At 42.0% G+C, this 17,898-nt stretch overlaps 1 protein-coding gene across 17 annotated transcripts in view; it reads left to right on the top strand.

Moving 5' to 3' along the window:
* Positions 1 to 17,898, top strand: part of BLNK (B cell linker) — an 833,130-nt gene that overhangs the window by 741,397 nt on the left and 73,835 nt on the right. For all 17 annotated transcript variants that reach the window (XM_086922513.1, XM_086922514.1, XM_086922516.1 and 14 more), the window contains 3 exons: positions 1,108 to 1,147; positions 2,122 to 2,209; positions 6,464 to 6,495. In XM_086922513.1, the coding sequence (XP_086778639.1) occupies positions 1,108 to 1,147; positions 2,122 to 2,209; positions 6,464 to 6,495 (160 nt within the window). The remainder of the gene's footprint in view (positions 1 to 1,107; positions 1,148 to 2,121; positions 2,210 to 6,463; positions 6,496 to 17,898) is intronic.

Below are 17,898 nucleotides of genomic sequence, written 5' to 3'. Positions count from 1 at the left end.
CGTGCCCCTGCTACTTCTGGGTCTGGAGGTGCACATGTGGTGCCCCTCTGTAATTGCGCCCTCGTTCTTGCACAGTGTGGCATGCACAACATTATGCATGCCACACCGTGCAGGACCGTGCTGCAGTCACTGTCATGGCGGCGGTCTGCTGTTAAGGCTCTCCTATGAGCCTAACATTGCTGCTGCCAAGAGACTGCTGCAGCACCGTCCGCCTGACCTTAAACTCATAATCTAGCGGGCAGGCTTGGCGGCCCTGCTGCAATCTCAGTAGTGGGGTGCTGAAGGAGGACCGCCAAACTCGTAATAAGGCCCTCAGTGTATCTCATTGTTAAAACTAGGTCATGGCCATTTTTTCCAACAATACAGAGAAAGCAGTGATCTTGTGAATGTTCACCACAACCACACCCTCGGGGGACGTGGCCTTTAACAATATCACAACAATATATAAATAAATAAAATATCAGAGCTTACATGTGGTGTATATGCCAGCAACCTTAAATCTAAAAAATACAATGTTGTCTCATCTATTTGCTGAGAAAAGAAATCATAGAAGTGACTCATGGAGGGATAGAATCAATCTCTGCTACTTATAATTACTTTAGACTGCATTACAGTCCCCTATTTATTTTCTCGCCCTGCCTTTATAGACAGGGACTAACCCTACATGAATCAGCTTTGGTTCTGTCTGCTCCATTAACAGCAACAAGCTGGAACTGTGAGACAAGTCTCATCTGAACTGGAACAAAATCAAAACCAGATCTGTTTTGGCCTCGTTGGATCCCATCAATGAGGTACAGCTTGAGGACTTTGGAACAGAGAGCAATGATTCCATGTCTGGGCATACACATCCCACAGTTAGGGTGTCTCAGCAAGAAATGTAAAAAAAAGTCTGTACACTGCCTGCAGGCCATACTCTATATATGCCATACTCTATTATTATAGATTGCTTTATATGCAGACTCTTATTTTAAATGTTTCTTTCAATCAGTAAATTACCTACTTTTCTAACGAAAACGTTATTCATCTCTGTTTTTGTACATTCTACAGAGCTCTATTGTTTAAAAAGCGTTACAGATAAAAAGGTAACAATTTTCTATTCAATTTCAGAATTTACCAGTGTCATTGAGAGAAACAGTGCCTAAGGAAGGTAATGAGATTACATTTTAGAAAACATCTGAAAATCAAATTTTGCATGCATACTTTTCTTAAAGTATGCACAGAAATGCAACATCTTTAATATGTGCCTGCTTTGTGGTGGATTAGTAAAATGTGATTAGTGGTTTTCATAATCTACATAGAAAAATGATTCTAAAACATTTGAAATATTTTAAATATACTTTTACTTCTGGTGATAAAGAGACTTTATTAGTGTTTTCTTTACAAACGTTCTACTTAAAAAAGTAAATCAAGGACAACATTGAAAAGCTCAACAATGATGGAATATATTGAGAATGAAGTAGCCTGAATTCTATTGATGAATTTAAACATTGTTTTTCTCAACCAAGATGTTGGCATGATGATAAAGGTATATTTATCATGCTCACATTCTCTTACAGAGAATCCCTGTGTAAGTTTAAAAATGAAATCATTGTGGGACACCACTGCCAAAGATGACAGGCTGGGCATCTTGTCAGTGTCAAACAGGTCATCAAGTTCATGTTAGAAATGAGCTGTGCAGTTCAAAGCATTCAGATGAGTGGAAGGAGACCTCATGTATTTTAAACACGTTTTGAAGCTGGGTCGAGGTACCTAGGGATGGCTGAACCATTCACTGTGGAGGGAGAATGGTTGTTTTTCAGTGTGCCTTCCACCGGCAAAGTGTAATGTGAGGGCTTCCTCCTTCTATCATTCAGCCTAAAGCAATGCTCCTTGGGATATGGAATGTGGAAAAAATCTCCCAATGTAAGGGAGAGAACTGGCAAGCCAAATTGCAGAAAAATGAGAATGATTTCTGATGTTTCAGGAGCTCTTTGTGTGCAAGATCTCAGGAATGTCCCAGTCAACTTATTGTTGTTGGAATATCCTGGCATTTTGCAATCCAATCTGTGGACGTCTGTGGGACAGAAATATATTCACTGCAAAGTAATGACAACCCTTAATGTATATGCTTTTTCTTTTCAGATAAACCAACACCTGTTGAGAGGCGAAAAGGTTCCAGCTCAGCATTAGAGGTTCCTGCACTTCATGAAATATCAGCTATAAATCTGAAGTAATTGTTTTTTTTCTACATTTGATCAGTTGAGTTCCCCTTTAAAGGGAATCTGGCAGGCTGGCGAAGATGGAGTTTGGTTACATGTGAGCTGTGAGTGAGATGAGACATTGACTAAACAGAAGAATCACCAAGGGCAAAAACAGTTACCTAAGGATATTCTTTTACCACATGTCATACCTTGGTATCAGCAATCTTTCATAGAAATGTCTATGAAGATAAAATTGTAATACATCAAGCAGACAGACTACAATAAAGTAATAGAAATAAAGAGCCTATAAGGGTAAACCAATTTAGAATAAAAATGTTAAAATGTAATAAGCAAAATGCCACAAGAAAGAACACGAAAAATCTGAAAATAGAGAAAAAAAGTGGAAAGATAACTGTTCTCTCACTGATTTGACGGGTTGCATACAACTTTAAAGATTATATAACTCCTTCGATGCTCATTACGAAACGGTTCCATCATGAGCGTCGGTTGGCCTGTGCTCATGACGGAACCGTTCCGTCATGAGCCCGTTGGCTCATTAGAACCTTCAGCACAGCGCGAGAATTCGCGCCGCGCTGAAGGTGATAACATAAAGCAACAAATGATGCATACTGGGGTAAACATTACTACATCTTTAATGGTATTCCAGCTTAATTTTGACTCCAGAATATTGTTCTTCAAAAATGTTATGGACAAAATGTTGAAGACCAAAATTTCATGAAAGTAAGAATATGCAAATAAGTATAGGATTACTTTACTTACTCCACATTGTGGTAACTTGAGAATATATATATATATATATATATATATATATATCACCTTCTGAGCGGTTCCTTCGCAGGAGTTTTTGCAGCGCTTTCGCATGTGCGGTATCCTGCGGCAGAACCAAGCCGCTAATTATCACAACAACTTTTTTCCCGAAGGGGAAAACAACGGGTCGCACAACCAGCTTGGATTTAAACAGCAATCCTTTTTATTTCTTTAGTTCAAAAAGGGCAACAGGCGCATTGATCTACGCGTTTCGGTGTCACTCCACCTTGCTCACGATCACCGGGTTTGCCCCACCCTCAAACATTTAAGCACATTTTTTTCAAAATAAGGTATTTCCTGTCACATGTTCTACTAAGGATTCTGGTCCTTGTAGTTTTGCCGAATGTTTGAACAAAAAACTATTAATGAATGTGCAAACCAATAAACAATTTTAGATCTATAAGTAACTGTTCAGTACATTAACTCATGCGCCTTCCAATAGGCGTATGACTCAATCATTTTACTGCCTCCCAATAGGCTGACTTTTACTATTGATTTTTACTATACATTGTTCATTCAGTTCTCATTCAATTTTTTTTCACAGGTGCACATACAATTCCTCCGATTGGTTCAACCCATTCGGGTGCAAGGTCCTCAGGTTGATAATAAATCTAGATTCAGCTTGCCTCAATTTTTTCGCTCGGTCACCTCCCCGCTCACCTTTGGTTATTGTCTGTATGCCATAAAATCTCAGTTTTTGCCAATCTCCCTGGTGTGCTAGTTCCATATGTTTGGCTATGGCATTTGAGCGGTCCTTATGGATTGTAGCCCTCATATGCTGTAGAATGCGATTTTTTAATTCCACAGTTGTACTTCCCACATATTGCATGGGGCACGGGCATTCCACTACGTATACAGTGAACGGTGTTTTGCACGTTATGCATTGTCTGATTTGCCATTTCTTTTTATTAGCCAACGTGATTTCTTTAGTTTGTTTTGCTATCTGGCACATTTTGCAGCCGTGACATTTCATGAATCCCTTGGTTTTCAGCCAATCATCCTGTCGTTTTTTCTGGAAGTGGCTGTGTATTAGGTGATCCTTCAGGTTTTTTGCACGCCTATATGTTATTGTAGGGTGCGTTCCCATGAACTCCTTTACGGTGTTGTCCAGTTGTAACAGTTTCCAGTTCTTCCGGAGGATTTTACCTATTTTTTCACTTTCTTGGGAGAAGTCCGTGATTAAGCGGATTTTATCCGTCTCTGTGTCATCCTCTTTATTTTTCCTCTTCAAGCATTCCTCTCTTGTTTTTGTATTGGTTTTTATGAGACTGTTTCTGACTGTTTGTTGTGGGTATTTCCTTTTTATGAATCTTTCCATTGTTTTTCTGCTGTTCTTGTTCCACTCTTCTTCTTCACTGCATATCCGACGGATTCTCAAAAATTCTCCGTACGGTATGCTGTTGAGTAGTGTTTTCTGGTGGAAGCTGGTAGCTTCAAGTGTGGCAATCGTTGACGTTGATTTGCGGTGGAGAGTTGTATGTATCTGCTGATTCTTAACATAGATTTCTGTATCCAGGAATATGATTCTTTCCTTGCTTATATTGTAAGTGAATTTTAAATTTTTCACGCTGTTGTTCATTATTTGAAAGTATTCCTGGAATTCTGATTCTGTTCCGTCCCAGATTATCAACAAGTCATCAATGAATCTCTTCCAACTCACAACTTTGTTTACAAATGTTTCATTCATTGAGTTCCACGCTATTTCCTGCTCCCACCATTCCATCGTGAGACACGCGTAAGATGGACTAAAGGAAAAACCCATAGCCGTCCCACTCCGTTGTTTGAAGATTTCTCCTCCGAATGTGAAAATATTTTGTTCTAGACAGATTGAGTCATAAGCCTATTGGAAGGCGCATGAGTTAATGTCCTGAACAGTTACTTATAGATCTAAAATTGTTTATTGGTTTGCACATTCATTAATACTTTTTTGTTCAAACATTCGGCAAAACTACAAGGACCAGAATCCTTAGTAGAACATGTGACAGGAAATACCTTATTTTGGAAAAAATTTGAAAAAAATGTGCTTAAATGTTTGAGGGTGGGGCAAACCCGGTGATCGTGAGCAAGGTGGAGTGACACCGAAACTCGTAGATCAATGCGCCTGTTGCCCTTTTTGAACTAAAGAAATAAAAAGGATTGCTGTTTAAATCCAAGCTGGTTGTGCGACCCGTTGTTTTCCCCTTCGGGAAAAAAGTTGTTGTGATATATATATATATATATATATATATATATATATATATATATATATATATATATATATATATATATATATATATATTTTTTTTTTTTTTCAAGGTACATAGCTGTTGAGTTAAGAATAGAAAACCTGCATTTACCTATATGGTTTTCGATTTTTGGGACTCAATATTTTAGCCATGATGTTTAGTATCACAATATTTATCTAGACAATGTTCCAACATTCCGACTCTTTAACTTAGCTGCTTAATAGCAAGGACAGAAAAAGGTAGCAAGAAGATATCTGTTTAATGAAAATGTCTACGACAGGGCGTCTGAGGTCCAAGAATAATCACTAGAGGGCTCTACCCACAAAGGAGGACCGTGGAAATGGTGCGATATTATGTTACCTCTACGTAGTTTTGTTGCATGCTTTCCAGATTATATACTAACGCTCGAAGACCGGTTCCTGCTAATATGATTCACTTAAGAATATCTTTAAAAGGTTCCTATAAGCTAGCCAATGGTCTGTAAGTCCACCCACTACTTCACCAGTTAACTTTTGGTGCGCAGTAGGGTTTATTTCTTCCAGGACCTTACAGGTCATGAACCTCCCATGCTCAAGAGGCATACTTCACAGAAGGTTACATGCACCAGCAACAGACAGGCTCAATTATCCTTGGGAGGTTGGTCAGGGAAATATTGTATAGAATCTTGTTAGGTTGGGACATTTCCCTTGATATTTCCTGTAGTAAACGAAGTAGGTATTTCTTCCTCTCTCCTTTCCAAGCTTAAACTGGTGAGCAGTGGATTTATCATGGGGATAAAAAGGACAGTCATGTATGTTATGGATAGATACCACTAAACAGATCCAGTTTTCTTACACATAGCATTATTACAATGTGAACTTTTACCCTAAGAAATAATGTTTCTAGTGATTTGGCAACTGCAACTCTCACTGATTGTTAAGGTCAACTTGTACTACATTTTACAAATCTATTGTATTGGTGAGTGCTACATTTTGATAGCAAGTGTTGTAGTGGCAGATCCAGAGATTGCACTTATACGAATGATTATGAATGTCAAGTTTCTTTTTTCTTTGAAAGTAGATTGACTAAGGTTGCCATGAAAAGTTAGTTCACCTCTTTTTAAATTAAAAAGTTAACTAGATTCTTCCTTTAAAAATTGTTAGAAGGTACAGAAGCCGTGTCTGCTTTTACCACTCCGTTCAGCATTGAGCCCAGTAAAATGTAGTATTTGACTGTTTTTCTTTTTTTTAGGCCAGTCCCTCCAAAACCAAGTGTTCTACCAAGTAAGTTCAACGTAATGTTCAACTGTTTGATTATAACTGGTAAATTCATTTATTTGCATTTCATAACAAATTGGGGATTCACAAACAACCACAAAGGTATGCCTTGATACCTCTCCTAAATTAGATTTCCATGGCTACTCCAACAACTCCACCATTTTTTGGGGGATGGCCTTTAGTGTGCATAGTCCTCAGAAAGATTAGTAGCAGAAATGTGAATTTGCAAATGTACCTTTTTTTCTTTTTTTGCTCTGCCTAGAAAATATTTACCAGGTGAAGAAATGTTTTCCACTATACCTCTTTCAAATATGGGTGTGATAGGTGTTTTTATAGCCATTTTGCACACTTTATTCAGCATTAAATGCCATAACGTGTGCACAAAATGAATGTGAAAATCAATTTAGAAAGTTTGCGTGGCCACTGCTTTTCAAATGACCCTGCCTTGTGCCCCTCCCCTGAGTAGACCTATTTTGTCTTGCTTTACATAAAGCTCCTAACCTAATTTACTTTAGGTCTCACAAGAGGAATGGGAAGCTCTATGAAAATAATGCTGTTTTGCAATATAACCCTAAACTCATGACTGCAGTAAGGCGCCATATTTGCCTATTTGTCCAATACATAAGACTTGTGGTCAGGAACAAGTTGTAAATCCTAATTATATGAATCAGTGTTCCAGATTTCTGAATGCAAATTCAATGTTTTGAGCACTGATGGGCCAGCAAAGCGTGTGAAACATTGTGTAAATTGGGTCCAAGATGGTTAGCTTTGGAGAATACTGCCCTCAGGAAACCCTTTTTGGAGTCATGTTGCGAGGAGTTTGAGGTGTCTTCCAGTTCTCAATTCGCAACATGTTTGGAGAATTCATAATGGGTTATGGATGAAAATGAGTAACAGCATTCAGGCCTGAAGTGTTCTCTAGTTTTGCTGCTGTACTCTTGGTTTCTGAAAATGAACACATATCATTATTTAATTTAGTGATTTCCAAAAGAGTTACTGTACTGTTGGGTGTTATTACAATCTAATGGGGTGACCCAGAGAACTTCAGGACCTGGGTAACAATTGATACATACCAAACAAGGCCCTGCCGGTACCAAAAGCAGTTTTGGCGAACCTATATTTCTTTAGGGAACCCAAAGACATAGCTTGAAAGACGATAAAAGTGAAAACAAGGAGAAGAAAACACATAGCTAGGATGGAAATGACTGCACACAGCATGTGTTATATTAAAGGTACATGAGACTATCTATGTACATGTCAATGAAGGTTGCTCCAACATGTGACTGATAAAGTGACATAAGTGCTCATGCAGAGTGACATGTGACAGATAAAGTGACTAAAGATACAATAAAATAGGAAATGCAGGGCGTGTATTGGAACTGCCACGATAAGGAACTTGTAGCAGTGGTGAATATTGTGTTTGTCAATTCAGACATGTTTGTTCAAGCTGGCTCACTGAAGGGCATACAGTATATTGTGCAGAACTACTCATCTGAGTGTGATATTGGAATAAAAACCCATCGGGGAGACCCACTGAAGGGCGTAATCATTACTGGTAAAGTGATAAGCAACATGCAACAGCCTCAACTTAAACAAACATTTTCCTGACAAATCCTGTGATCAAGAAGTGTGATATCTGAAATGCGTAAAGAGGCATGGATAATAATTAATTTCACTCCAGAATTGTATTGAGTAATTGAATAAATGCTAAAAAAGAGAGTGTGCTTTTGTCCTTTGGATAAACTTGTTGTATATATACATATATATATATATATATACATATATATATATATATATATATATATATATATATATATATATATATATATATATATATATATATATATATATATATATATATATGAACAGAATATCCAGCTCCCGTGAAGAAAAGCTCTGTGGAAGAAGGCACAGGCACAAAGTGGTTTCAGGATTCGGCATCAATTTATTGCATCATGTCGCCCTCAATCCCAGGTACAAGAAACGTTTCAGCAATCACAGAGGCCTTTCTCAATCTAGTTTGGCGCCATTGATTGTGTATGTTAAATAGCCCTTCCCACTGGACCTCCCACTGGACCTTGCAATGGACATAGAAAACACATTTTGGTGTAACCAATCCTCCCATAGCCCTACAAATGCAAGTGTGTATGACAGTACAATACAGCTGAATGATTGCAACATGTCAGATAAAACATAACGTAATGTAAAAATCACGAAATATGTACACTTGACTGAGAGATTGTCTAGTTAGAGCAGACAATTAGAAAAACATTTATGCTTGGGATTACGTCACAGTGGGAAAACTGAAAGCAAATAAAATCTGCAACCAAACACTGGTCCCGTAAAGTCTGTACACTTAAAATGTGTTAAAAATCCACGCTGCCGAGCGGAACTGATAGTTCAAAAATGTCAGGCATCTATGTCCACGCAGGCTCAGATGAGCCGATAATGTTATTACTGTTCATCGCGTCTTAGGCCCTCAGCTGCATATAATACACTTGTCTGTAAGATTGCCTGCCAAACTGCCATGATTAGTAGTGACAAGAATCGAAGGGTTTCCACCTCGGGGTCACATGTTCCTACATCAATTGTATTTCGGAATCAATGCCAAATGTCGAGCTTGTGCAACATACTCCTTGGAACTACCGGTCCCATAATGCCACACATTGGCCTGTTACTGCTTGCAGGTGCGGATCAACAAGTGTTAATTTAGCTGAATCGGGCTTTTAAATAGAAGGATGACACTGGGGCAAAGTTAAATACCTGGCAGCAAGGATGTGAATTAAATCAGACATCACCTCAGGGTTGGGGGCGTCCTCATGGCAAAAATGATGTTTGCGCCGTAACCACCTCACCGCATCACCTTTAGTTTCAGCGGTGCCCAGTCACCGGAAAGCGCCAGTATTTCGGGCGAGGCATTTCTTGAGGCAGGAACACCGGATCCCATGCTGGCAACTGCGAAGGCTGCCCCGCTCTGGGACCACCGTCTCTCACCACAGTCATCCACAATCCGCTACCTGGCTGCAAATCCGGGGACTCTGCCAATAGCACTAACGTACTCCTCCCAATGTCCGGTCTGAAAAGGCAGAGTCACAAACGACTGGTGTCCCATGGAAAGCATGACGACCGCTCATGCTGCAATTAATGAACAGAATATCCAGCTCCCGTGAAGAAAAACTCCGTGGAAGAAGGCACAGGCACAAAGTGGTTTCAGGTTTCGGCATCAATTTATTGCATCATGTCGCCCTCAATCCCAGGTACAAGAAACGTTTCAGCCTTCACAGAGGCCTTTCTCAATCTAGTTTGGCGCAATTGATTGTGTATGTTAAATAGCCCTACCCACTGGACCTCCCACTGGACCTTGCAATGGACATAGAAAACACATTTTGGTGTAACCAATTCTCCCATAGCCCTACAAATGCAAGTGTGTATGACAGTACAATACAGCTGAATGATTGCAACATGTCAGATAAAACATAACGTAATGTAAAAATCACGAAATATGTACACTTGACTGAGAGATTGTCTAGTTAAAGCAGACAATTAGAAAAACATTTATGCTTGGGATTACGTCACAGTGGGAAAACTGAAAGCAAATAAAATCTGCAACCAAACACTAGTCCCGTAAAGTCTGTACACTTAAAATGTGTTAAAAATCCACGCTGCCGAGCGGAACTGATAGTTCAAAAATGTCAGGCATCTATGTCCACGCAGGCTCAGATGAGCCGATAATGTTATTACTGTTCATCGCGTCTTAGGCCCTCAGCTGCATATAATACACTTGTCTGTAAGATTGCCTGCCAAACTGCCATGATTAGTAGTGACAAGAATCGAAGGGTTTCCACCTCGGGGTCACATGTTCCTACATCAATTGTATTTCGGAATCAATGCCAAATGTCGAGCTTGTGCAACATACTCCTTGGAACTACCGGTCCCATAATGCCACACATTGGCCTGTTACTGCTTGCAGGTGCGGATCAACAAGTGTTAATTTAGCTGAATCGGGCTTTTAAATAGAAGGATGACACTGGGGCAAAGTTAAATACCTGGCAGCAAGGATGTGAATTAAATCAGACATCACCTCAGGGTTGGGGGCGTCCTCATGGCAAAAATGATGTTTGCGCCGTAACCACCTCACCGCATCACCTTTAGTTTCAGCGGTGCCCAGTCACCGGAAAGCGCCAGTATTTCGGGCGAGGCATTTCTTGAGGCAGGAACACCGGATCCCATGCTGGCAACTGCGAAGGCTGCCCCGCTCTGGGACCACCGTCTCTCACCACAGTCATCCACAATCCGCTACCTGGCTGCAAATCCGGGGACTCTGCCAATAGCACTAACGTACTCCTCCCAATGTCCGGTCTGAAAAGGCAGAGTCACAAACGACTGGTGTCCCATGGAAAGCATGACGACCGCTCATGCTGCAATTAATGAACAGAATATCCAGCTCCCGTGAAGAAAAACTCCGTGGAAGAAGGCACAGGCACAAAGTGGTTTCAGGTTTCGGCATCAATTTATTGCATCATGTCGCCCTCAATCCCAGGTACAAGAAACGTTTCAGCCTTCACAGAGGCCTTTCTCAATCTAGTTTGGCGCAATTGATTGTGTATGTTAAATAGCCCTACCCACTGGACCTCCCACTGGACCTTGCAATGGACATAGAAAACACATTTTGGTGTAACCAATTCTCCCATAGCCCTACAAATGCAAGTGTGTATGACAGTACAATACAGCTGAATGATTGCAACATGTCAGATAAAACATAACGTAATGTAAAAATCACGAAATATGTACACTTGACTGAGAGATTGTCTAGTTAAAGCAGACAATTAGAAAAACATTTATGCTTGGGATTACGTCACAGTGGGAAAACTGAAAGCAAATAAAATCTGCAACCAAACACTAGTCCCGTAAAGTCTGTACACTTAAAATGTGTTAAAAATCCACGCTGCCGAGCGGAACTGATAGTTCAAAAATGTCAGGCATCTATGTCCACGCAGGCTCAGATGAGCCGATAATGTTATTACTGTTCATCGCGTCTTAGGCCCTCAGCTGCATATAATACACTTGTCTGTAAGATTGCCTGCCAAACTGCCATGATTAGTAGTGACAAGAATCGAAGGGTTTCCACCTCGGGGTCACATGTTCCTACATCAATTGTATTTCGGAATCAATGCCAAATGTCGAGCTTGTGCAACATACTCCTTGGAACTACCAGTCCCATAATGCCACACATTGGCCTGTTACTGCTTGCAGGTGCGGATCAACAAGTGTTAATTTAGCTGAATCGGGCTTTTAAATAGAAGGATGACACTGGGGCAAAGTTAAATACCTGGCAGCAAGGATGTGAATTAAATCAGACATCACCTCAGGGTTGGGGGCGACCTCATGGCAAAAATGATGTTTGCGCCGTAACCACCTCACCGCATCACCTTTAGTTTCAGCGGTGCCCAGTCACCGGAAAGCGCCAGTATTTCGGGCGAGGCATTTCTTGAGGCAGGAACACCGGATCCCATGCTGGCAACTGCGAAGGCCGCCCCGCTCTGGGACCACCGTCTCTCACCACAGTCATCCACAATCCGCTACCTGGCTGCATATCCGGGGACTCTGCCAATAGCACTCACGTACTCCTCCCAATGTCCGGTCTGAAAAGGCAGAGTCACAAACGACTGGTGTCCCATGGAAAGCATGACGACCGCTCATGCTGCAATTAATGAACAGAATATCCAGCTCCCGTGAAGAAAAACTCTGTGGAAGAAGGCACAGACACAAAGTGGTTTCAGGATTCTGCATCAATTTATGGCATCATGTCGCCCTCAATCCCAGGTACAAGAAACGTTTCAGCCTTCACAGAGGCCTTTTTCAATCTAGTTTGGCGCCATTGATTGTGTCTGTTAAATAGCCCTTCCCACTGGACCTCCCACTGGACCTTGCAATGGACATAGAAAACACATTTTGGTGTAACCAATCCTCCCATAGCCCTACAAATGCAAGTGTGTATGACAGTACAATACAGCTGAATGATTGCAACATGTCAGATAAAACATAACGTAATGTAAAAATCACGAAATATGTACACTTGACTGAGAGATTGTCTAGTTAGAGCAGACAATTAGAAAAACATTTATGCTTGGGATTACGTCACAGTGGGAAAACTGAAAGCAAATAAAATCTGCAACCAAACACTAGTCCCGTAAAGTCTGTACACTTAAAATGTGTTAAAAATCCACGCTGCCGAGCGGAACTGATAGTTCAAAAATGTCAGGCATCTATGTCCACGCAGGCTCAGATGAGCCGATAATGTTATTACTGTTCATCGTCTCTTAGGCCCTCAGCTGCATATAATACAACTTCTGTAAGATTGCCTGCCAAACTGCCATGATTAGTAGTGACAAGAATCGAAGGGTTTCCACCTCGGGGTCACATGTTCCTACATCAATTGTATTTCGGAATCAATGCCAAATGTCGAGCTTGTGCAACATACTCCTTGGAACTACCGGTCCCATAATGCCACACATTGGCCTGTTACTGCTTGCAGGTGCGGATCAACAAGTGTTAATTTAGCTGAATCGGGCTTTTAAATAGAAAGATGACACTAGGGCAAAGTTAAATACCTGGCAGCAAGGATGTGAATTAAATCAGACATCACCTCAGGGTTGGGGGCTACCTCATGGCAAAAATGATGTTTGCGCCGTAACCACCTCACCGCATCACCTTTAGTTTCAGCGGTGCCCAGTCACCGGAAAGCGCCAGTATTTCGGGCGAGGCATTTCTTGAGGCAGGAACACCGGATCCCATGCTGGCAACTGCGAAGGCCGTCCTGCTCTGGGACCACCGTCTCTCACCACAGTCATCCACAATCCACTACCTGGCTGCATATCCGGGGACTCTGCCAATAGCACTCACGAACTCCTCCCAATGTCCGGTCTGAAAAGGCAGAGTCACAAACGACTGGTGTCCCATGGAAAGCATGACGACCGCTCATGCTGCAATTAATGAACAGAATATCCAGCTCCCGTGAAGAAAAACTCTGTGGAAGAAGGCACAGGCACAAAGTGGTTTCAGGATTCGGCATCAATTTATTGCATCATGTCGCCCTCAATCCCAGGTACATGAAACGTTTCAGCCTTCACAGAGGCCTTTCTCAATCTAGTTTGGCGCCATGGATTGTGTATGTTAAATAGCCCTTCCCACTGGACCTCCCACTGGACCTTGCAATGGACATAGAAAACACATTTTGGTGTAACCAATCCTCCCATAGCCCTACAAATGCAAGTGTGTATGACAGTACAATACAGCTGAATGATTGCAACATGTCAGATAAAACATAACGTAATGTAAAAATCACGAAATATGTACACTTGACTGAGAGATTGTCTAGTTAGAGCAGACAATTAGAAAAACATTTATGCTTGGGATTACGTCACAGTGGGAAAACTGAAAGCAAATAAAATCTGCAACCAAACACTAGTCCCGTAAAGTCTGTACACTTAAAATGTGTTAAAAATCCACGCTGCCGAGCGGAACTGATAGTTCAAAAATGTCAGGCATCTATGTCCACGCAGGCTCAGATGAGCCGATAATGTTATTACTGTTCATCACGTCTTAGGCCCTCAGCTGCATATAATACACTTGTCTGTAAGATTGCCTGCCAAACTGCCATGATTAGTAGTGACAAGAATCGAAGGGTTTCCACCTCGGGGTCACATGTGTCTACATCAATTGAATTTGGAATCAATGCCAAATGTCGAGCTTGTGCAACATACTCCTTGGAACTACCGGTCCCATAATGCCACACATTGGCCTGTTACTGCTTGCAGGTGCGGATCAACAAGTGTTAATTTAGCTGAATCGGGCTTTTAAATAGAAGGATGACACTGGGGCAAAGTTAAATACCTGGCAGCAAGGATGTGAATTAAATCAGACATCACCTCAGGGTTGGGGGCGACCTCATGGCAAAAATTATGTTTGCGCCGTAACCACCTCACCGCATCACCTTTAGTTTCAGCGGTGCCCAGTCACCGGAAAGCGCCAGTATTTCGAGCGAGGCATTTCTTGAGGCAGGAACACCGGATCCCATGCTGGCAACTGCGAAGGCCGCCCCGCTCTGGGACCACCGTCTCTCACCACAGTCATCCACAATCCGCTACCTGGCTGCATATCCGGGGACTCTGCCAATAGCACTCACGTACTCCTCCCAATGTCCGGTCTGAAAAGGCAGAGTCACAAACGACTGGTGTCCCATGGAAAGCATGACGACCGCTCATGCTGCAATTAATGAACAGAATATCCAGCTCCCGTGAAGAAAAACTCCGTGGAAGAAGGCACAGGCACAAAGTGGTTTCAGGATTCGGCATCAATTTATTGCATCATGTCGCCCTCAATCCCAGGTACAAGAAACGTTTCAGCCTTCACAGAGGCCTTTCTCAATCTAGTTTGGCGCCATTGATTGTGTATGTTAAATAGCCCTTCCCACTGGACCTCCCACTGGACCTTTCAATGGACATAGAAAACACATTTTGGTGTAACCAATCCTCCCATAGCCCTACAAATACAAGTGTGTATGACAGTACAATACAGCTGAATGATTGCAACATGTCAGATAAAACATAACGTAATGTAAAAATCACGAAATATGTACACTTGACTGAGAGATTGTCTAGTTAGAGCAGACAATTAGAAAAACATTTATGCTTGGGATTACGTCACAGTGGGAAAACTGAAAGCAAATAAAATCTGCAACCAAACACTAGTCCCGTAAAGTCTGTACACTTAAAATGTGTTAAAAATCCACGCTGCCGAGCGGAACTGATAGTTCAAAAATGTCAGGCATCTATGTCCACGCAGGCTCAGATGAGCCGATAATGTTATTACTGTTCATCGCGTCTTAGGCCCTCAGCTGCATATAATACACTTGTCTGTAAGATTGCCTGCCAAACTGCCATGATTAGTAGTGACAAGAATCGAAGGGTTTCCACCTCGGGGTCACATGTTCCTACATCAATTGTATTTCAGAATCAATGCCAAATGTCGAGCTTGTGCAACATACTCCTTGGAACTACCGGTCCCATAATGCCACACATTGGCCTGTTACTGCTTGCAGGTGCGGATCAACAAGTGTTAATTTAGCTGAATCGGGCTTTTAAATAGAAGGATGACACTGGGGCAAAGTTAAATACCTGGCAGCAAGGATGTGAATTAAATCAGACATCACCTCAGGGTTGGGGGCGACCTCATGGCAAAAATGATGTTTGCGCCGTTACCACCTCACCGCATCACCTTTAGTTTCAGCGGTGCCCAGTCACCGGAAAGCGCCAGTATTTCGGGCGAGGCATTTCTTGAGGCAGGAACACCGGATCCCATGCTGGCAACTGCGAAGGCCGCCCCGCTCTGGGACCACCGTCTCTCACCACAGTCATCCACAATCCGCTACCTGGCTGCATATCCGGGGACTCTGCCAATAGCACTCACGTACTCCTCCCAATGTCCGGTCTGAAAAGGCAGAGTCACAAACGACTGGTGTCCCATGGAAAGCATGACGACCGCTCATGCTGCAATTAATGAACAGAATATCCAGCTCCTGTGAAGAAAAACTCTGTGGAAGAAGGCACAGGCACAAAGTGGTTTCAGGATTCGGCATCAATTTATTGCATCATGTCGCCCTCAATCCCAGGTACAAGAAACGTTTCAGCCTTCACAGAGGCCTTTCTCAATCTAGTTTGGCGCCATTGATTGTGTATGTTAAATAGCCCTTCCCACTGGACCTCCCACTGGACCTTGCAATGGACATAGAAAACACATTTTGGTGTAACCAATCCTCCCATAGCCCTACAAATGCAAGTGTGTATGACAGTACAATACAGCTGAATGATTGCAACATGTCAGATAAAACATAACGTAATGTAAAAATCACGAAATATGTACACTTGACTGAGAGATTGTCTAGTTAGAGCAGACAATTAGAAAAACATTTATGCTTGTGATTACGTCACAGTGGGAAAACTGAAAGCAAATAAAATCTGCAACCAAACACTAGTCCCGTAAAGTCTGTACACTTAAAATGTGTTAAAAATCCACGCTGCCGAGCGGAACTGATAGTTCAAAAATGTCAGGCATCTATGTCCACGCAGGCTCAGATGAGCCGATAATGTTATTACTGTTCATCGCGTCTTAGGCCCTCAGCTGCATATAATACACTTGTCTGTAAGATTGCCTGCCAAACTGCCATGATTAGTAGTGACAAGAATCGAAGGGTTTCCACCTCGGGGTCACATGTGCCTACATCAATTGTATTTTGGAATCAATGCCAAATGTCGAGCTTGTGCAACATACTCCTTGGAACTACCGGTCCCATAATGCCACACATTGGCCTGTTACTGCTTGCAGGTGCGGATCAACAAGTGTTAATTTAGCTGAATCGGGCTTTTAAATAGAAGGATGACACTGGGGCAAAGTTAAATACCTGGCAGCAAGGATGTGAATTAAATCAGACATCACCTCAGGGTTGGGGGCGACCTCATGGCAAAAATGATGTTTGCGCCGTAACCACCTCACCGCATCACCTTTAGTTTCAGCGGTGCCCAGTCACCGGAAAGCGCCAGTATTTCGGGCGAGGCATTTCTTGAGGCAGGAACACCGGATCCCATGCTGGCAACTGCGAAGGCCGCCCCGCTCTGGGACCACCGTCTCTCACCACAGTCATCCACAATCCGCTACCTGGCTGCATATCCGGGGACTCTGCCAATAGCACTCACGTACTCCTCCCAATGTCCGGTCTGAAAAGGCAGAGTCACAAATGACTGGTGTCCCATGGAAAGCATGACGACCGCTCATGCTGCAAATAATGAACAGAATATCCAGCTCCTGTGAAGAAAAACTCTGTGGAAGAAGGCACAGGCACAAAGTGGTTTCAGGATTCGGCATCAATTTATTGCATCATGTCGCCCTCAATCCCAGGTACAAGAAACGTTTCAGCCTTCACAGAGGCCTTTCTCAATCTAGTTTGGCGCCATTGATCGTGTATGTTAAATAGCCCTTCCCACTGGACCTCCCACTGGACCTTGCAATGGACATAGAAAACACATTTTGGTGTAACCAATCCTCCCATAGCCCTACAAATGCAAGTGTGTATGACAGTACAATACAGCTGAATGATTGCAACATGTCAGATAAAACATAACGTAATGTAAAAATCACGAAATATGTACACTTGACTGAGAGATTGTCTAGTTAGAGCAGACAATTAGAAAAACATTATATATATATATATATATATATATATATATATATATATATATATATATATATATATATATATATATATATATATATGTGTATATACACATCAAGGTTGCTGCAACACACCACCTTTCGTCTCCTCGGTAAGCAGACTAGAACCCAGTATCAGTGCAA

This window comes from Lissotriton vulgaris, chromosome 5 (genome assembly GCF_964263255.1).
Source record: "Lissotriton vulgaris chromosome 5, aLisVul1.2, whole genome shotgun sequence".
In the NCBI taxonomy this organism is placed as follows: domain Eukaryota; kingdom Metazoa; phylum Chordata; class Amphibia; order Caudata; family Salamandridae; genus Lissotriton; species Lissotriton vulgaris.
The sequence above is the reverse complement of the archived record's forward strand: the minus strand, read 5'-3'. Positions and strand labels throughout refer to the sequence as shown.